At 37.9% G+C, this 22,495-nt stretch overlaps 2 protein-coding genes across 2 annotated transcripts in view; one reads left to right on the forward strand and one right to left on the reverse strand.

Annotated features, from left to right (window-relative positions):
* ITGA4 (integrin subunit alpha 4) overlaps positions 1–3,805 on the forward strand; it is a 77,007-nt gene extending 73,202 nt beyond the window's left edge. Inside the window, exon 28 of the mRNA XM_002922274.4 lies at positions 347–3,805. Coding sequence (XP_002922320.2) covers positions 347–445 — 99 coding nt within the window. The 3' untranslated portion in view covers positions 446–3,805. The remainder of the gene's footprint in view (positions 1–346) is intronic.
* The window catches only part of CERKL (ceramide kinase like), a 110,364-nt gene continuing 91,364 nt past the window's right edge, over positions 3,496–22,495 (reverse strand). The window contains exons 5-12 of the mRNA XM_019802801.2: positions 18,726–18,868; positions 13,649–13,723; positions 12,660–12,837; positions 12,510–12,569; positions 11,882–11,907; positions 11,678–11,786; positions 8,913–9,009; positions 3,496–3,780 (exon numbers count right to left, since the gene is read on the reverse strand). Of these exons, the coding sequence (XP_019658360.2) occupies positions 3,601–3,780; positions 8,913–9,009; positions 11,678–11,786; positions 11,882–11,907; positions 12,510–12,569; positions 12,660–12,837; positions 13,649–13,723; positions 18,726–18,868 (868 nt within the window). The 3' untranslated portion in view covers positions 3,496–3,600. The remainder of the gene's footprint in view (positions 3,781–8,912; positions 9,010–11,677; positions 11,787–11,881; positions 11,908–12,509; positions 12,570–12,659; positions 12,838–13,648; positions 13,724–18,725; positions 18,869–22,495) is intronic.

Below are 22,495 nucleotides of genomic sequence, written 5' to 3' on the forward strand. Positions count from 1 at the left end.
AGCCCTCTTATTAGATTTAAATATTGCGGCACTTTTAACTTTTTAAATTCCCAAGTGAATATGTAGTACTGATCTCCTATTTGTCCTCACTTCAGTACCAGTATTGCAACCATGTCACTAGTTTGGAAAGATGTTCTTTAAAAAAGCTCTTAGAAAACACTGCATATTATTTTTAATGTCAGTTTGGGAGAGTGTGTGTCACTGAGCAGTCCGACAAAAATAATGCTCTTTAGCAGTATTTCCCATCTAAATTTTCCTGACTACATGGGACGGTGACTGTTCAGGTGCCTGATGAGTGTAATTAGTTTGTAACTATACACTAGTGATTATGCAATACTATTTTCAGGCTGGCTTCTTTAAAAGACAGTACAAATCTGTCCTACAAGAAGAAAACAGAAGAGACAGCTGGAGCTACGTTAACAGCAAAAGCAATGATGATGATTAAAGACTTCTTTCAAATTGAGAGAACAGACTCAGGTTAACCAAAGAAATTTAAGACAGTGTTTACAAGAAACCCTAAATTCTGCTCGGATTTCTTCTATGTACTTCGTTTACTCATGACCTTGTGCCATATTAGGTCTCAATGCAAGTGAAACATCCCAAGCAGTAATTACTCGAGAGGAAAACAATCTCTCAGCTCTTAAATGGATAGAGGAAACACTAAAGCATTCAATTTATTCAAGGGAAGCAATCTCTTGAAGATACCTGGAAATGAAAGTGCATCTGAATTAAATCATATTGAGGAAGCAAACAACTCATTTGGAGAAGTCTTGGACTTGAAATATCATTCCTTTAAAAGAAATTATTTGCCATGTGTGCTTGCTTCGGTAAAATAAACTCTACTGAATAGGCACTGATTCATTTCTAATAGATCTCTGAGACTTGTTGGAAAAATCCTGCTAAATATTTTTAAAGAACGAAGAGCTGTTCCTCAGTTTTCCGATGGATAAAAGACCACTAATGTTTTAAAGTAGATTTTCTCTTTAAAGACCTTTATTTTTAGTCCCTTTATGATGGGCTTTGGTCGACAACCACTATTCAGCAGTCTACATGAGAGCATTACAGACCTGAGGAGCAAATTTCAGACTGCACTTATACACTGGTTGGAGCTTAATGACTTCTGGATGATTACTGTTTATACAGCTATGGATTCTTTCTCTCTGTATAAATACATAAGTTCTTAAAAGAATGTGTGTTTATGTAGGTGTGTCCTCCTGTAACACATTTGTATCAAGGGTACCCAGGAGTAAATTTCTAAAATCCATTTTAGTGAAATTTTTTGCTTATAAAACAATAGTACTTAAGAATTCTAATTTATATTCTGTAACAGATTGTGAGTGCTGCACTTTAGCCGATACTTCAAATATAAATACCCTGATATATGTAAACTATGAAAACTGTACCTCACTAATGACTCTTAAAAAGCCAAACTCTACAAAGACCGTGCCCAGAGGCCAGTATTTCATATAAATTAGATACTGTGTAAAAGAGGAGTGTCAAATTCAGCGAATGCATCTCCTTGTGTAGACGTTACTTTCTCCTCAAATGTATGTATTCCATGTGTTTTTATCAGGTGTACAGGAGCATTCTCTTCTGCATGGAATTAGAGAAACAAAATTGAGAAATTTAACGTTTAGCTTGTATTCAGTGAATATAAATGTGACATCAAAATTTCCATGATAGAGGTGTTAGTAAGTGAAATATTAAGTTTTTATAAAAAAAAAAAAGCTTCTGGATTTTAAATCTTTGATGCCTTTTCAGTTGCAATCATTTTCTGTAATATTTATTCATGCATGTGACCTGGATGCTGATAGCTGCAGAATATAACTTTATCTGAGTTGTCCTACACCTGTCTTTATCATTGGAAGTGATCAAATAGTAAAAGACTTCCATCCATACGAAGCCCCTGCCAACAGCTGTCTTTCTCAGGCTGCCTAAATTCCTGTAAGTTCTCTGTTCACCAGTCCACAGTAGTAACTGGTGGCCAGAGAACAAGGAGGGCAGAGCTCTGTGCAGCCATCGAGGTGTGAAACCCAATCTGTGAGCACGAAACCTCCTGAACACAGTGTATCCCAGCAGTCATTGATTAAACTTACAAAGATATTCTTGAAAAGTATTACATAAGCAAAAAATCTGGGTTTTTTTCATTACATAAAGTAATTCTTTTAGGAAATTTTAATTTGGCTCTTTTCTATGCAGAAATGATAGCATTTGGGGCATTACTAAGTGCACTAAAACCAATGTGCTAGGATTGCTGGATAACATGACTTTCAGAAGCAAAAAGAAAACAGCTATACTTTAAAATGTGTTATGGATTTTAAAAGACTTTGAAGAAAATCAACAGTTTTCAACTTTCAGGGAATTGGTACTCTGGTAACTTAAAATGCTTACCTTTTTGGCAAATAATCTAGGTATTGGAACAATTTTGAACTCTGGGTTAGGATCTCATCAGGGCATCCTAAGGTAACCCCTGGCATCCATGGGTACCAGGCTGTAGGAAATTTTATATCCGTATGGATGGACTCCAATCTTGAAATGTGAAAGCATCCAAATTATTTCACTTGGGAATTATTAATAGGTCATCATGTTTTAAGTATATAAATGTTTGCTTTCAGTTCCAATAAATGCTTTCTAAAACCCAGAATCTAAATTGTTGTACCTTATGTCTTAATTTAAGCTCTAGAAGCTAATTTTTAGCAAAAATAGCCCTTTTAATTTCTTTAAAAATATAAATTTTTTCCTTATATGTTTAAAGCATGACCATATTCCTTCATACTAAAATTCTAGTTTGTACATTCTTTTATAAACAATTACATGTCACTTTGGAATCATTCATTTCTTCCATGCTTCCTCCATAAAGATTGATAAGTCTTGGGTGTAATCTGTAAAAAATGGATGTATAATTATTTCATCAACCTATCGTTATTTTTCACACATGTACCTATTAAGTATGGTACATAATACCAAATATAAATCTAATAATTGCTAACAAACCTATAATCGTGGCAGAGCTGCAATCTTGTTAAATCAGCACCAGTAATTACTGTACCATCCAGGCATTGTGCCTACGGTGGGGTGCTCCTGCACCCTTCTTCTACCTTGAGTCATAATGCTTACCAACAATGAGTTTGCAGGGTCCTAAACTTGTTTATGCCAGTTGTTCCTGTTAATAGTATGTAAAATTGTTCCTGTGTAAAGTAAGTTGAATGCTTTGGAAAGAGTTGAGAGAAGCACAGTGCTGAATACAAAGTGATAGAGACGGGAGACTTCAGTGTAACAATCTGCTCCTCAGAGGGCTTTCACAGGGTTAAGCTCTTGATCCACTTTAAAAATCACTAAAGGAAAATTGTAGACATTATCTGTATAGTTTAGGCAGAATGGTAATTTGAAATGCCAATATAGAGACTCAGAAAATTTGGTAATGAGTCCATATGAAAATGCTTTGGCTGTATGTAACAACTGGTGAATAAAATTGTACATCTTTTGATGCTTCCCTGCCTTATTAAAAAAATAATAATAATCTAGCCATGACAAGGAGGCTTCCATTACATTTGGTGTTCTGTCTACTGGTGGACATTGAAAGTGGTGAAATAATGACACTTACTTGACCTGAACCTCTGACCGGGCTTCCATTAAGTCACCATCTACATTCCAAGGGAAACTCTTTTCTGGCGCAGCTGAGTGCTGTCCATTGTCCTCCTCTGGATTGTATCCACTATTACTCCTCGGACGAACTTTTACTTCTCCCACAGTGTAAGTCTCAACAAATGGAAAACTGAACTAAATAAAACAAATGCAAATATAATCATGGTGTTTGCTTTATCCCTAAGTGCTCATGCAAATTAAGAAAGTTCACTGTGCTCTCTCTTGCATGTAAATAGCAACATGCATGAGGACGTTCCTATAGCTTTGAAACTCTATGCCAGGGCTCCCCGATTTCTTTGGGAGATCTAGCAGCTGGCAAACTTGTTTCACGACCAATAGTATGAGGGTGTATACAATAGCCTACCATTTCCAATTAAAGATTTTTTAATACCCGTCTGTCAACACAGAAGATTTATATAATCCACTAACTTATTAACTTGTCAACTAGTTTAGGTGACGTGAAGCAAACAGTTTCACAGGTGGAAAGAGGAAGTCAGTCTAATGTGATTTTTGCAGGGGTTTGCCTGCCTCTTTCCCATTGTAGAGATGGATCCAAGTCATGAGACCATTATTTGCTTGCTGACCACTCTAAATGGTGTAGGGTATCTTCAAGTTTCCATTTTCGTTTGTCTAAGGAAACTTTAGTGGAAAAAAATATGTATTCTCATAAATAAGAAAAGATAGCCAAATACTTTAGTAGCAATGCATAAAAACCACTCATTTTGCTTTTTAGGTAAACGGCATGAGGTTTATTCCTATGATCTACATGGGTTTTTTTTCCCTTCCACATATGAACCTCAGTGAGGTATAGGATTTTAAAAGTTGACAGAAAACTAATATTCCCCCCCCACCCTTATTTTATATACATGGAAAGCAAGGTCCAGCAGATTTTCTGGTTTACACTGTATAATGCACTGGGTGACTCCAGTGGATTATACTGGATTTACAGGGTGGCATCAGCTATTCTACTTGAGATACAGAATTAGAGGGCCCCAAGTAGCTCTCTGTGGAAGCAGGCAGGCTCTCTGTGAAACTGTTCAGCAGTCACTGAATTAGACTTCCCAGCTCAGGTCCAAAGCCTTGGGGACATCCTTCATTCTGTGTGAACTTGTAAAAATAATGTGTTTTAAATGAGTCATGGCTAACTGGCTACTACGGGTTAAGTTGCACCCCTGATAACGATGCCTGGAAGTCTTCACTCTTAGTACCTGTAAATGTCACTGTATTTGGAAAGAGGGTCTTTGCAGATGTGATTGAGCTAAGATGAGGTCATTAGGTTGAGCCCTAATGCAACATGACTGACGTCCTTATAAGAGAGGAGAACGCCATGTGATAAAAACAATCGGCCTGCAGCATAAGCTGTGAGCCAAGAGAGGCCAAGCAGTGATGGCTACCACCAGTAAGTCTACTATCTTAAATCCTCAGTTTTCATGTGCATCCTTCACCAATGAAGCTCCATGCATCCCAGCAAATTCATTACCTATGAAGCCACATTGTTAGAAGGGATTTTAGGGAGCCAAGAGCTTAATATCTTATGTGAGGGTATGTCTGAGATGGAGGGAAAAGAAGCAAACAGTTAAAATTGTGATATACACAAGTGCCATGATGGTGGAAGCAGAGAGTGAAATGGGAGAAACAAGGCAAACAGGCTCAGGGTGCTGGGTGAGCTTCCCACCTGAAGGGAGTCTTAACACACACGAGTTAGCCTAGGGGCGAAGGGAAGAGTTTTGGAGAGAGGAAATATTTGCCTCAGTATGGCTACACGGCATCAACAAGCAACTGCAAAAAAACTCAGCATACTGTAATATCGACTGTAATACTGGTGTGTCGACACTTATTTTTAAAGAAGATATAAACACCTATATTTGATTTTTTTTTTTAAAGACACAGATGGTGTTACCTGCTGGATTGTGTCTCTCCCCCAAAGTCATAAGTTGACATCATCATCCCCTATACCTTAGAATGTAATGATAGTTAGAGAGGTGGTCTTTAAAGGTGTAGCTAAAATGAGGTTTTGGGGTAGGCCCTAATCCACTATGGTGTCCTTAAAAGAGGAAATTGGGACACAAAGACACCAGGGATGTGCACACACAGAGAAGAGACCACGTAAGACACAGCCAGAAGGCAGACAGACATCTCTAAGCCAAGAGAGGCCTTGGGAGAAACCAAACGTGCCGACACCATCTTGAACTTCTAATCTTCAGAATTGTTAAAAAAAAAAAAAAGTTAGACCTCCACAGAATCCATGGTATTTGTCATGACAGCCCTAACACATTAGTAAAATGACCAAAACACAGGAAATCTGGTGGAGGATGGCAAGAGGTGAGGGTGTGACAGAAGCAAGCGCCAGAATACAAAGGGCCATGTATTCCACGCTGAGGAATTCCGATGCCATCCTGACAAGAATGAGCAAGGCATTGAAAAATTAAGCACAAGAGGAACAGGTAAGTGTTTTAGAAAAATCCCTCTAGAAGTAAGTGTGGAAGATAAAACCAGAGCAAAGGAAGATCTGAAAGAGGGTGCTATAAAATAGAAGGGATTAACATTCAAATTAAGGTAGGAGAAATTTCAGAAACATTTAGGAAGGAAACCAATAGAACTGCTTGGTGGGCTGGTTGTGAGGAATGAGGGAGGGAGAGGAATCCAGAATAACTTCAGGATGGGTCGTGTGTGGTACCATTGCCACCCTGTGTAGGGAAACATGGAAGGAGCACTTTTAGGGGAGACACAATAAAGTCAGGTATGGACATGCTAATCTCAAGATGCCTGTGAGTTTTCCCACTTCAGCACACAGGAAAGCAGAGAAAATAGAACACTAATTTGCCAATTTCACTAATCGTGCAAAGCTCAGATAATGATTTAACGGGGGGGAGGGGAGAGGAGGATATGATCCCCCAGGACAAAGCATCATGAGAGGACTAGAAGGCAGCAAACAAGTCGTCAGGGAAAGTACTAACTTACTTAAAGGTCTTAAACTCCCTGCCGAAAATGATGGTCAAAGTGTATGTAGAAATACAAGACAGAGGAAAAGGAATCGGATGGTGATAGGATAGAATTGAAAGGAAGGGTAGTATTTTTCTATTTTACACAGAGATGGGGAAGGCAAGATGATGGTGGTTTTCATTCTGCTTACAATTGTTAATATCTATGAAGATTCAGTTCAACATGTCAAAGATGGTTCCGGGACCTAGACTGGGGCTCACCTGAGGCTGAAACGCCGTGCTTTCCTTTTTGGATACCACTACTACTACTAACTAGACAGTGGGTTATATAATCTTAACTTTGTGTGGTCTTTATCATATTACATAATTTTATAAATCTACATTTTTGAAAATGTCACCATGAAGGAAAGAGACTACACATATACACATATATGTGTATACATGTGTTTTTTTTTAAACAAATGTATCAAATTAACATTCCTTGAAAGCAGTGACCTTGGGAATCCATCTACTTATTCATATAAACCATCATGTTGGACATTTTTAGAATTTGTTAAAAAAAATTACACAGCAATAGCATGGACTTCAAATTTTGGAAAGAGCTAAGTCGATCAGAGTTAGGACTAATGACTGCCCCCCCACATACATACACACACACACACACACAGACATGGAGGCAATAGTTTTTGCATCAAAAACAAGATATGGCTGGTAAATGGGGAAAGCAGGTTAAAATGTATCTTGCATAACATGGTCTCATTTTTTAAAAAATTGTTTTCCTATAGTGAATTCTATTCATTCTGCCTTTGCCTTTCTTTTTACAGTAAGCATTTATTACTCTCAAATTCACAAGAAAGCTATTTTCATGTTGAAAAAAGGATGCCTACAAAAAATTACCTTAGAAATTTGCCTCTTAGGCAATTCCAAAAGAGAATTTCCATTAATAGTTTGTGCAATAGGTGCCTCCCTAAAATAAATATCGAGCCTCTCAGGATGAGTTCCTTCAGGTTAATAGGGAAAGATTAAGGAGTTTATACCAAGGTAATGACACTGATTAGCTCTTGGAATATAGAATTTTGAGTGCTTTTTATATTGCTTTGTTGTCTCTACTTTCTGACTTAGGAAAAAATAATAATGAACACGTACTGCTTGTGGATTAAGAAAAATAATAACACTGCAAACAAAATGAATTACATCTAAAAAGGCACACATGACTTGGACAATCAATCCCCGTCTTTCCCCCCACACACACACACGTGAAGTTATTACTTCAGCTCACAAACTACATTATGTGTGCTTTTTTCTACTTTGAGATTCGTATTTAAGGAAAGTGGCACTCTAATATTTATAGTCCAATTTCCTAAACACTTGATTCAGCGGGTTGCTCAACAAACATTGATCAAATAATGCAGCAGCAGAAGAGAACTGAAACTTCATGAGGACTGCCTAGGAAAGTTTAAAATTATAAAAGTGTGAGCCTTGCAATAGCCATGTACGTAAGCAAGATTCCGCCGCTGGTGGCTGGCTGGACTTACTCCCCTCCTGTTCACTCTCTCCAGCTACATCCAGGTACAGCTCTATACTTACAGGCAGTGAGGCTATAGGGTTTTACAAGCACACTGATGTAGTTCAAGACCCATAATTTCAGAAAGTCACATAGTTCTAGATTAGTTTCCTAAAAACTGGGTCAAAATCTCTGCCAAAAGAATGTGGCTTATAATAGTTATTGCTTCTCTTTAAAACAAATCCCTTAAGGGGAAATACAATTTTATCTGCCTCCAAAAATGCAACCACACGTTCTAGTTCTGAATAGAATAATGACTGTATAAAAATGGTGTGTTTTTAAATAGAGGTCTGCAAATCTATTTCAATTAAGTGAAGGTAAGCTGATCTGTAAATAAATGGCAGGAGAATCTAAAGGTCATAACTTTAGAGAAAGTCTGCTGCCGTAACACCGAGAAGGCTAAAAATCTCAGATGTCACTACTTTGCATTCTGAGGAACAGCCAAGTATACGATTTTCTCTTTAATTTACTTCACATTTCAATTTAACACTACATTTCCTACTTTATCTTTGCACGCACATGCGCACGCGCGTGCACACATATGTACGTATCCACCAACAGATAGCTCAAAAAGGGCCAATCTAAATTAAGATGATAGATATTTTTCAAAATTTGAAGGAACTACAAACTGAAAGAAAAAGATGAATATATTAAGAAAAGAATGCCTTCTTATGAGGCAGGATTTGATGTCCACTCTTGCAGCATCTCTCTTTCCATGATTAAGAGTTTTGCATATAAATAACAAAAATAATTTACTATACCTGATTTTTAACACTGGCGTATCTTTTTAGGTGTTTTATAAATTCTGGTCGAGAAGTGTTTCGTGCAACGATAAGAGCCATGCTTCCATTATTTAATCTGGAATTAAATATTTGTATTTGACATGGAGAAGTTAATTAAGTGATTGCAACAGAAATTACTCTGTATCATTCCTTCTAACAAATATCACATTTACTAGAAGTTTTAGGCAAGACAGATTAGTCATTGTCACATTATATTTACCCCAAATTCTTAAATCTTATCTTGCCATGTTATAAGGCACAGCCCTTCGAATTAGTTCAATTAAGCAACTGACTTCCTTCTCTGTAAGTTCTTATTTTAAGGGCTTTTTTAGAAAATGAACTATCATGCATTCTATACATCTATCAAGACATCATTTAAAATTCAGCGTATTTACTTAAGGAATCAAAATGTGAAATCATGTGTGTTTTTAAAAAATGTAAAATAGCAAATAAATACAAGTGGTATAACAAATTGTTCAACACTTCCTAAAACCTACAGTGTGATATTTAAATATTTACTTACGGGCAGGTCGAAGTGACATAGGAAAATAAATCAAAGGGGCCCTTGGATGGATAAAAGGGACAAATGCTACCACACATGTGCAGTTAAATGACTGAGCATTTTAATCTTGCATAACTGTTCAGTTTAATGTAAGAGCCTGCAAATTTAGAGATGTGATTTAGTGCCAAAAAAGCCACTCGCAAATGCATCTAGCTTTAGAAGGCAGTTTGCAGAAATATGTGCAAATGATTTCTAGCTTGATTTCAAGGCAAATATAAAGTTATTCCAAGAATAACAACAACATAAAAAAGAGCTCTTTAAATCTTAGAGAAACTCAGGTTAGAGCTCATAAGGGACCATGGAGATTACCCAGTCATTTACTCAGTTTATATAGAAGGAAAAGAAGACCCCAAGTTTAAGTAATTTGTTCAAAGGTACACACGGAAAACCAAAATGATCACCAGTACAAGATCTCTTAACTCCCAGGGTCCAATATTCATTTTACTCAACATGCCAACACATTCAGAATACTGTCTTGTGTCTTTATTTTTTAAAAATTGCTTAATTATTCATAAACATGAAAAGCACCTCCTATGTTTCCTTTTCAATACTTGTTAGTCACTGAAACACACCCTATGTGCCTTCACTATTCTAAATGTTTTATATATATATATTATGCATTTAATTTTAGGATATTGAAAAGAACACTAATTTCTATCAGCAATTTTCACTGAGGTATTTTGAATTAAGTTATACTTTATTGTGGAGGTAGGGGGGAAGGTTAGAAGTTGAATCTTCTGTGCAATGATCCTGAATCATTCTGAAGATAAATCTCTGAATACCTCTGGTCAGCCAAGGCATAGTGTAAAGGCTTTTCCAAAAAGAAAAAAAAAAAAAAAAAAAAAAAAAAAGGAGTGTTTAATTACAGTCCACAAAGGAAATCTCTAACTAGTCATCCTCTGAAAAACTCATCAATACTGATTAAACCTAGTGAGAATAAGCAATGGAATTCCAGACAAGCTAAAAACTGTATGCAGCAGCATTGAGAGAGGCATGAATCCACTCCCAGAAGAGCAGACTACCTCTCAGGAAGGTCCTTGAGCAAGCATGAGAATCAGAGATGAAGTAGGGTTAGATAAGTATTGTCTCGAATCCTATAGAACATTACTTTAGTCAGCTAGCTGGTTTTCACTTTTAGCGAGGGAAACTATATGAGGGAGGTACACAGCTATCTAGGATTTCTGACGGTATAGGCAGAAAACAATTAAGCTCAATTTCTGTAGCACACAAGCTTCAAAATAACTCCTTTCAAGTTTTGGCACTAGAGATAATGAGGACCCTGGCGTCTAGATTATTAATATCAAAGCTTATCTTTTTTCTTCTTCTCTAACTTCGGATATTTCTCTGTTTATTACATTCATATCAACTGCCAAGGGAAAACATTTAAATCAATCCCCTTTGCTGTTAATCATTCTGGTTAAGTATTTTGCAGGGAAGACAAAACTAATCATTGAAATTACGTTACAAACTGCCACAGCACAGAAGGCACTCTTTTATTTCACTTGCAGGGAAAAACTAGATTTGACTATATTATGCAACATTCATGATCCGTTCTTCTCTGCTCTCTATGGGAGTGGGAGAGAAAGATTTTCAGATGAATAATGGACAGTTGCTTGAAAAGAATGTGTAAGAGATGCTTTATATTTTTGTGGATAAAATGATACATAAAACGTCAAGACAATGTGGGCAGCAGATTCATATGCACCACTATTCATACTAAATATAAATAAGCGAAATTCTGCTTCCTTTGACTAAAGGTACCAATATACCCACATACATGCTATTCATGCTGAGGATATTTATGTCTGCTCTACAGTCTGAAAGTAGAGATGTTTATAAGAGATACCAGAAATATAATGTTTTCAATGACCAGTAAATAAACACAAATAAAGCAAGCAAAGTAGGCATCAAATGACACGATGAAATCATGTTAATACAACCCGAGACATAGTTTAGCCTCAGTAATATAAAGAAATCAGTGATAGTCTAGTACTTCCAGTTTAACAGACTGTCTCAGCCTCCTTTGATGCGAAGTCCCTTAGAATCTCTAATATTATCACAGTCCGGAAGAGACTACCGGTTGATAACACTCTGGCAGGCCAAACGTTAGTAAGGTACTCTAAAAGGAAAAAAAAATGGTTTATAGAAAAGTATCAGTGATTCAATAAAAAAGCTGACTAACCTGGTAGTAGGGGCCAAGCCTCTAGGTGCCACTGAACACAGGCAAGGGATCGCCATAATGCTGACGTTCAAGAACGGACCCTGGATCGTTTGCCACGGATTAGCACCGTCTAAAGGCAATGGAAGGAACTGGTTACTTTCCCTCACCAGAGCAAAATGCCAATAGGGCCTGGCTCAGTTCTCAGGGAGGTACTTTTAAACTTACCAGATTTGGGAGATCCTTCTGCCTTCCTAAAAGTAAGAAAACAAAGAAAACCACATCACCCAAAAAATAACATCTATTCAGTTGAGAAACTTCAAGAACCCAGTATGTTAACTATTTTCTTAGATACAGTAAACAAAGATATGTGAATACGTCCCATTGCTGCATTATACCGTGTTGATTCATTTACAGGTGGTATTGTCCATAACAATGACTGTCCCATTTCTTTTAAAGACTAGAACATTTCCTTTGTGTGGCTTTGAGTAATGTTTGTGTTCCACACTAGACTGAAATTCTCCGGAGGGCACTAACCTTGGGTTTTGTTTGGTTTTCGGCTTACTGTTGTATGCAAAGTTCGTGGTATATAGTATTCAGTAAACAGGCTGTTGAATAAATGAATGGATGGATGGATGGATGGATGGATGGATGGATGGATGGATGGAGTCAATCATTGTTTCTGAAGACAGAAGTCAAACTACATGGCTCACTAGAACTTCACTACTCTATATTCTTTGCTAGTATTTTAGAAAAACAACCAAAGATCACAAGTCTAATAAAGTGTGCATATCAAATTGTTTCATGCTTTAAATAAAGATATAGATGTTTACATTACTTTGAGCCCTTTCCCTACCTTTCTTGTACAGCGTGAGAGCTGATACATGGTAAAAATGATATTTCACAGTCTTCAGGCCTAAAATACAGTAAAATTTGCTATTAACAGTCATGTACTCTAAGATACAAAATTTTGGGTTTAAGGAAAAAAAAAAAACAAACAACTTACTTAAGTCTTGCCAGTGCCTTCATGACAGCAAAATCCCTTCGTTGGTTGGGTGACATCCATCGATACTTTTCTGCCAGGGCCAAAGTTCTTCCACCAAAGCCAAACATGGCTGAGAACCCAAAGCGAAGAAGCTTGCCAGTGGTGCTAAAAGTGCAGACATCAACCGCTTGTACGTGCCCTTGAACATCATGTTATTAGATATTAGTCAAGCAGTGAGAGGAGGAGGGCAAGTCATCAAAATGGTAAACATAGAAGAGCATATTTATTCACTTATAGAAGATCTCAAGCAACTTCATAGCAGGATAAATATCCTTGCTTTCCCTTCATCTCCCTTGACCTACAACTACTGCAACTGCCATTTGTAACTTTTCCAGGTAACTAAGGAAGAAACGCAAAGGAGTAAACACCGCAGCTTATTGTTATTTCATATAAAACATGATCGAGGAAGTCAAGCTGGAGTACATGTGCAAAGTAAACTTAGATTTCACAGTAGTTTTGCATTGCACTTATCTGAGTTTACAGACCTTCCATCAATTGGAATCATAACAATTCTAGAGTGGCTGTGCAGAGAATTGTTTTTGTGTCTTTTTCTTTTAATAACATCATCCCAACCCTACAGTCTTGGTGTAGTTCAACAACAGTATCTGATATACTTAAATAGGATGCATGGGTTTTCTCCATCTGGTTATAAAATTGTGATCTTGACCATTGTGATGATTTTGTTTTCTCTCACAAGATTATAGTAAAACTTCATTTTCTGCTCATAAGAGTGCCTGTACTCTGAAAAGGGAGGCAGTCCAAATGGTGAAGCTTCGCCTAATTGACTTTCAGTTTTCAGTAAAACATTTCTCTGCTTTGAGAGGCAAAGAATTTGTCCTTCCTTAGATACATCTGACAGAAATAAAACAACCTTATATAAATATAAAAACTTCCTTATAAAAAAAACAAACATCCTTATAAAACATGAACTTCTTTGAAAAAATTCTTACCCATTATAATGTGCAAAGTTGCAGTTACCACATGAGGGATTCCATGAAGAGAATGTGCCAGTATATTAGTAGAGCCTGCCAAATCAATTCCAAAACATGTAAAATCAATGTAGTGTGTGCTCTAAGTTATCCACTTGCTCTTAATTTACACAGATATAACTGTATTGTTCAAATGAAAAATTAATGGAAGTGTATAAGTGTTCATTCACAATTCAGATTCACATCAAATAGTTGCCGAATTATTGTTTAGCCTTTAAATAGCTTAAATTAGAAAATAATTTATAGTATCTACTTGCTCACAGCCTTCTCCATCATTAATGTCTATTCTCTACCAAAATACACTAGCTATATCAAAGTCTACTCCAACTTCAATGAGTGGGCTTCTAACTTCTATCACAAAATGAGCACCAACAGCATTAAGGGGGTCTCCGGAGAGCAGAGACAAACATATAAATACGTAAGCAAAAATCCAAATAGTAATGAAGAAAAAAAAATCTAAAATCACTGTAAAGTACAAAAGGCAGGTTTTAAATACTTTAATGAATCTTAGAGATAAGCTTTCATCCAAGAAGGGATTCACTGCTTATCTGACAAATGGTATCCTAGATGAAGAAAGTATTTAATTCCATAGTATTTATCATGCTATAAAAGTCTATTTTGAGACATTACAGATTTCTTATTTTCATAATCATTAGGATAATTCCTGATCCACATGAATTTTTGTCACCAGCCTACAAGAACAGTTCTCTCAAGTCAGGCTTCTATAACATTTATGTGTCTCTGAGATCTTGAGGTAAAAGCCTTCCTTTGAAGAGGAAAATATCAACTAGCCCCTGCCATTCCCAGGAGGTTAAAAAATTTAAAATTAAGAGGCTACAAATTTTCTTGAATTACAGATTATAAGAAAGAAATGCAGTAACATCCAGGAGCTGTGAAAGCATGGCTAGCCCTGTGGATTTTTTAACTGGAAACATTCCTGTGTGGTCATACGTGATCTCTCCAATTTGTATCCCCTGAACTGATGTGTTCTATGGTTGTTCAGTTGAAGTAGCTGAGGCGACTCAGACATTTTCAACCCAGGCTGTCATTAAAATAATCGTAAGGGACTTAGCTAGTATCAATGACTTCCAGACCTCTAGTAATACCAATTCAAAGAAAAGTCCACCTCAACCCTAATTAATAAACCTGTTGCAACCGATCCATCAAAGGGCAAATGATGCTCTGACCTTTGTTACTCAGATATGGCCCACTGTCCCGCTGCAATACCCTGGTGCTCATGACAATACCTGGGTGCTTACTAAAATGCTGACTCCTGGGTCCCACTCCAGATCTACTGAATCAGAGTCTGCATTTTATAAGACCCTCAGGTTTTGTGTACGTAAGTAACTTGAGGAGGCACTCATCTAGAATGTATGGTCTAGGGATTAGAAGCATCAACATAATCTTGAAGCTTGTTAAAAAGGCAAATTTCTGGGTCCCACCTCCAACTATTAGAATCAGAAGGTCTGGAAGTGAGGTCCAGGTGTCCATACTTCAGCAATCTCTCAAGGTGACTCATGTGCACCCTAAGGTTTAAGAATGAGGGGTCCAGAAACCTGTTACTCAGTGGATCTTTACCCAGGAGTCAATTACCTAAGTCTTTCCAATTACCCTTGGACCATCTACAGCCTGCCCTTTGGTCATCTAATTGCAAATTAATCCAGAATGGGTGGGAGGGAAGAGAGGAAGGAAATCAACCTATTTTGCTTCCTGATCAGATTTATGGTAAAGGTTTTGGAGAAGGCCACACAATTAGAGTGAGATATTTAGGATTATCAATGGATTACAGTACTCCATGAAACACATTTCCTCCATTACTATGGTTAATTAGGAATAGACCATAAAAGCATTCCTCTAGAAAGGCTATTAAAGAACATGATGTAATGTCATGTGCAACAGAGAATGACACATATCATGACTCAAGAAAATAAAGACCATTTATGCCCTGTGAGTTTGAAGCATGCTAAGCATGCCCAAACACAAATCCTTTTAGACTGCTGAAGATCACTTTTTTTTATTTTTATGTCTCAGACTTTGCACCTTGACAACTTGTTCTTAATTCCATAGAATTTGCCAAGTGTCATGACCAGACGTCAGATAATTATTTTAGTCATCTTCTACTCTGATTAACCTGTTCCTTAGTCCTGAAGCACAGTTTTTTACCCTCTGAATTAAAAAGGAAAGTTTGTGAGCAAAGTGGATATAAAATGGTAATACTATAGACTGCTCTGTATTTTTGTTTGGATAATCTAAAAGACAGAGTACAATTTCCAAAAACAAAATGTGATCCATCTGAAAAGATGTTTACACGCCAAAAGAGCATGCTGCTCACGGAAACAACCACCACGTAATTTTAGCATTCTCACAAAAGCCGTAAAGGTTCTACCTCAAGGTAAACATTTTAATTAGCCCGAAAAGTTATTTTTCTTAACAGCTACCAGCAACTTTGCTCGCCACCACCTCCCCAGATCTGCTAAAATGTGCCAAATACAAAGAGGGTAAGGACAGAGGGTAAGCAGTCCATGTAAAGCATGAGTGATAGAAGTACCAGGCAGAAACTATGGAGGCAAAAAGAAAAAAGGAAAAAAATTGTCCTTGGAAGTGCAAGCACTTCTGCAGAACAATTAACTTAATTAACCAGACACCATGAATATTCATAAGGCAGTTAATGTCTCCCACATCCAAACAGATAAATGTGATGTAATGACTTCCTAGTCAAGCATATCTAAAATTCTCATGAAAACTGCACCTACACTTTGGTCCTTTGCCTGAAATATCATAGAAATTAACAGTCCCTTGGCAATATTTTATTCTCCTCAAATTAATTGGAAAGCACGAATTTATTTATGTGAACGCTATAGGAATATATGGTTCGCAGCCATCAGTATGTGGATTGAGCCTTGTTTTACAACAACTGGATTGCTTTTTTATTTTTATGTCTTCTCTGGCTTTTTCCTCTATCCTCCCTCCACCCCTTTAATCGGAATCTCTCTGTATAGTTCCTTAGCACCAGTTCCCATGGCAACAAACACCATTGCTAATGGCCAGCAGTTCAAATACAGGCTTTCCCCACATCTGATCCATTTGAGTCTGACCATAATTCAGCGGCTTAGTCTGTTGGCTCAGTGGAGTAATTTACTAAACACTCTCCCTCTGGGTGTCTCTCTCCAGGAGGCAAATGGCTTCAAAGGCAGACTGTCTTCTGTGTGCAGCTTGGAAACTTCCTGCCTCGCTCTTGTTCCCATTCTCTATCAAAGCCCTGATGGGTCATTGAGTCCTCCTATTAGTACATCCTGCACATTCCCCCTTCTTATGCAATCCATAAGCTGGAACGCCTATACAATGACCACAATTTTGGCAACAGGCTGTATTTTCGAAGCCAAGTGCATTCAAATGACATGCTAAAAAGATAAGCATAACCACCAGTTTTTCTAGCTAACTATTCACTTTATGTCAAATGCATACCTGTGAGGATAACCATCTTTTCACTTTTGATTCACAGCAGTTAATAAGTGACCTCGGAAGCATATACACTAGTGAGGAGGAAATGACCTCAGCACATCTACTTGGCATGGAAGGAGACCCTGAAAAGCTCCACCATTATAGACACAGCTACTAAAATGACACGGAAAGGTGAGAGTGGCTGCCTCCTCCTCGCCAGCATCTTTTTTTTTTCTTTTCCAGTTGAGGTTATTTTGTTCTCTTCTGCTTAAAGACCATCAAAGGTTTTTCTCTATAGGCTTTATAATTACGAGGATATATCCAAATATGTCTTTCCTTTTAAATTCTTGGTTTTTGTTTAAAGACTTCACAGTCTAAGAGAGCATTTGTATATCTTTAGTTCTCTGTCAATGAGCAATACTAAATATACTGAAATCCATACTAAATGAATGTGGTTATCAAATGGATAGAATGTTGAATTTTTTAACTAGGTACATTACCTCCTGTTTTCATAGGAAATTATCGTTGTTTCTGGTTTTCTTGTACAGAGAATAGCATGTGAGGTTTTCCAAATAAAAAGAAATAATCACTTTCCATCACTACTGTTTAAATAATTTTGGAAGAGTGAGTGGCATAACGTAATAAACTTGTGAAAGATGTTTTCCTCTCTTCTGGAAGCCAGGGCTGCTCCAGCTGTTCTCCCAGGCTCTGACCGCTTTCCCCTTCCCTTCCCCTAATTGCAAGTTCTCCTAGAAAGGCTCCCAGCAGGGTGTTCCCTTGCTCTCAACCTCCCATTGTTCCCTACTGTTTCTCAAATACAATTCAGACCCCTCCCTGTGGCATCCAGGAGCCACCACAGTTTGGGACAATTTTGATCCCATCATCACCCAACCAATGGCCTGTTTTCTATTTCTTCATGCTCCTGGATTTCGCTTTGGCATTATTCCTGCAATGAAGAAAATAACTAATCCTCTTCAGGCCAGATCCCACCCACTGTTAGGCCTAATTCAAGTGGCACTGGCTCTATTAACGTCTTCTTTACGTTCATTCACTTAAACAACATTACTGAGCCTTCACTGTGTCGTGTTCTATGCTAGCTGCTGGCAATACAGCAGTGAGAATGAATCTTTTCGGCATTCTCAACCCAAGATTATCTCTTTATACTCCGATAATGGGAGTTACCACATTTTACCTCACAGGACACTGTAAGCAGCTTGACTGCAGTGGCCGTGTTGTGACATTTCCTACCTGGGGCTGTGGGATCATCAGATCTCTATAGGGGAAGGTCGAATAATAATTATCCCATTTGCTGATTGTTTACCTATGTCTTAAATCCTCCCCACATACCATCTAATACCATAATAACTTAGAATGAGGTGAACATATGTGTATCTTCTTCACAGACTGGAAAAAGGAAACTCAAGGAAATTAAGGAACTTGTCTGAAGTCTCACATGTGCTAGTGGAGATGCCAAACTTGGGCCTTTTCAATTGAAAGTATGTGCATTGAGCTCTGTGTTACACTGCCTAGGTTAGGAGGGGAAACAGAAAGAGAGGAGGAGAGGTTCCATTTAGCAAATTCACGGGCGCTCGCTTGCCTGCTGGTATCAACCCAAGTGGAAGCTGCGCCCGGACAGGGGCGAGGAGGCTGTCTGTCTCCTTCCCAGCACTCTTCTGGGCTCTCAGAAGCAAAGCATGGGCAACTTCACTGGCAGATCCATCTCCACCAACACAGACGACGCTAGAAAACAAGAAATGAAGAATGCAACGCTTTAAAATAATTGGTCATAATTCATGAAATCTCGACTTCAATATAGCAGCCTTCTACACTCGTGCAGATTACTCACACGCACTTTCCAGCATTTCAGCAAGCGTCAACAAGTAAGAAGGCTCTAGCACTGCACTGCTCAAGTCTACTTTGCAGACATAATACCTACACGATACCCCACAGACAAAATATTTTTAAGTGGGTTAAGAGGCATTAAAACATTTGAACATGTTCATTGACATCGAACCTGTGTTTTGCTCTGTTAATACCCGGAAGTATATTGTTCTCCTTGTATCTTAATAGTCATGTGTAATTCATTTAACCAACTGCCAATTTTCAATACAGCTCTGAAAAGACAGACAGTTGTATAAGTCATGTAAAAAATGAAACTTTGGGGTTGCCTGGGTGGCTCAGTCGGCTAAGCAGCTTGCCTTCAGCTCGGGTCATGATCCTGGGGTCCTGGGATTGAGCCCCGTGTTGGGCTCCCTGCTCAGCGTGGAGTCTGCTTCTCCCTCTCCCTCTGCCTGCCAATCCCCCTGCATGTGTGCGCATTCTCTCTCTCTGTCAAATAAATAAATAAAATTTAAAAAAAAAGAAATTTAAGAAGTTATTCATCAGTAGTATATAAATACAGTAATTGCAAACCTGAGTTGTTTTTTTATCTTTTGGACATTACTGCTAGATGGCACTTTTTAAATTATTACTACTACCCTTTTGACCCTAGTCAGTACTGCTAATAATTTTTTAAAGACCTCACAGCAAGCAGACTATGGCAGAGGTGGTGGTAGGAATTCATGAAAGTAATATATAAATTTCAGAAATTTGTTTCATAATTATTTATATTTAAAAGACATAAAATAATCTTAGGTAGCAAAATCACATTAATTTACCCAAAAGGAGGAACGGTTTGTGTTATTGAGTGTCATGACAAACTCAAAGAGGCGTCATAACTCAAGGCTTCTAAGGGCCCAGCAAAACTGGAAGAGCACACGGAGTCTAAAGGAGGGACAGATTCTCGGTTCAGCCCGCTCACATCAGCTGGGAGGCATGCCCAGATTTTTCTAGAGATTTTTCATCCTCTGATTTTTCTAGAGAAGTCACAGATTTGGATTTGGGGGTGAGTCTCCCAATTTGTCTAAATTATCAACTAGCATTCAATATATTTAAAACCTCTATGTGCCAAACAAAACAGCCTATGGACCATGAGTTGCAGGTTTTATTTTTTTTTAAGATTTATTTATTTATTTATTTTAGAGAAACAGCAGGAGGGGGTGCAGAGTGAGAGGGAGAGAGAAACCCAAGCAACTCCATGCTCAGCACGGAGTCTGAGGTAGGGCTTGATCTCAGGACCCGGAGATCAGACTTGAAACAAACTGAGTCAGACGCTCAACTGACTCTGCCACCCAGGTGCCCCAATTACCAGGTTTTAAATGGTTCCATAAGTTTAGGAAGCTCTGAACATTCGTGAACCCAGAGGCTGAAGGTCCATCAACTCCCGCCACCCTGCTCTCAGCCTTCCAGCCCCTGCACAGAGCTGAATTCAGCCCTAGGACAGCACACAGCCTGGCAGACACAGGTCCACCCCCATCATCAGAGACTCCAGGAGGTGGGATATGACCCAGGTCATTTTTGGCTAGGGGTATTATTTTAGGTCTGAAAGTATTCTAGGGGTTCATAATGTGGCCACTGATTCAGAAAAAAAGTGATTTTATCTACGGAGGGTCAACTTTATGTCAGAAAATACGTTGGTTCTTTTCTGTTAAATCCTCAGAATTCTATAAAGTAGGCCATTGGCCTCATCTTTATAAAGGGGGAAGCCAAGGTTTCATGTGAACCTTGTCTATATGATTTCAAAGATCTCGGAAATTTGCCAACATTCTATGAATTTAATTATAACGATCAGATTCATGCCCTTTCCACCTGCTGAGGTGTGTGTGATCTACAAGGACCACATAAAGTCATCCAACAGAGCATCTAACTTAGCACAGAAGAACCTGACCTTCCCATGCAGCACGGCAGCACTGACCCCTGGAACCCCGCATCCCGTCAGAGCATCTCATACATGTTCACTCATTGCTAGAACTGAGAGGGACAGCTCCTCTGTGAACACACTCTGCCACAAAAGCCTTCAGATTTTTGTCATAACACATTCTATGTTACATATTTTGAAACTTGAACAAATGATAATTACAACAAAAAAATAACATTTAGTGAATAATCACTGTGTACCAAGCACTGTTCTCAGTACCCTCCATGTTTTAACTCATTTAATTTGGACAATAACTATATGCAATAGATACTTTTACCTTCCATTTCAAATAAGGAAACTAAGGCACAGGAAGATTAAGTAACTTTTCCAAGGTCATTACATAAGTGACAGAAGGAGGATTTGAAACACCACATATTCGGCCTTAGAGACGAATGCACTACTACTATTCCATGTATTACAATCCTTTCCAACATGTGAAACCTAATGAAAATCATCTTATGAGAGGTTTACTATTTTGAAAATCAAAATAGGGGTGCCTGGGTGGCTCAGTCGTTAAGCGTCTGCCTTCGGCTCAGGGCGTGATCCCGGGGGTCCTGGGATCGAGCCCCACATCAGGCTCCTCCGCTGGGAGCCTGCTTCTTCCTCTCCCACTCCCCCTGCTTGTGTTCCCTCCCTCGCTGGCTGTCTCTCTCTCTGTCAATAAATAAAATCTTAAAAAAAAAAAAAGAAAGAAAGAAAATCAAAATAGAATCAGTGTAGAATTAAATGTGTTAAAAAAATACATTTATGTTGATAACTACATTAAGATTAAGGTGAACCTTAAGATCACCTCCAGGAATAGTTACGCAACCTCGGGGATACACTTAATGCAAACATATCACAAGAGTCTGGACATTATAAGAAAAGGCAAAGCAAACAAATTCCCACAACCTTCTATAATGTGTTAATTTAACAACACTTGAGAATTACCCTAAAACATAAAACTTAGAGTAACTAATCCTTTGCGTGTGATACATCTTATATTTTCAGAAAAAGTAAACTCCTTCTTGCCATGACCCCAAATACAGTGATTTTGTCTGGAAGAGTACAACCAGAAGCTGATACCTTATTTCTCTTCATAAAATATCCCTTTATATAATTTTTAAATGGGTGTTTCTTCGTCTACAAACCAGTATCATCATTGAAAAGTTCAATAGGTTACTGGGTTTTGATTTCAACTTTTTCTTTTTTGAAAAGAGGTACTTAAAAAAAATACTTTACTTAGTAATACAGATATCATGGTCAATGTGATCAACTGTCAATGTTAGTCAAATAATGTCTAAATCAGTATGGGCCTAGTTCATGGTGAAATTTAAAAAGAGAGAAAAACTGTGTAATTCAAGAAGTTCAAATAAAAACTTTGAAACAAAATGGGAAAATATTAGTATATTTACCACTGCCTAAGAGCTATAGATTAGCTTAACCATGTTCGCACTTGTAAATTCAAGTGTTACTGCTTCAAGTCTATGCACCTGATAGTACTCTGTTCTTTGCCTTTACAAAACTTTCTGTGCATAGTAAAAATAGGGGGCAAATAAAAAGTGACAATCCTACATGTTTGAGCAATGGAT

This window comes from Ailuropoda melanoleuca, chromosome 2, assembly GCF_002007445.2.
Source record: "Ailuropoda melanoleuca isolate Jingjing chromosome 2, ASM200744v2, whole genome shotgun sequence".
Lineage (NCBI taxonomy): Eukaryota > Metazoa > Chordata > Mammalia > Carnivora > Ursidae > Ailuropoda > Ailuropoda melanoleuca.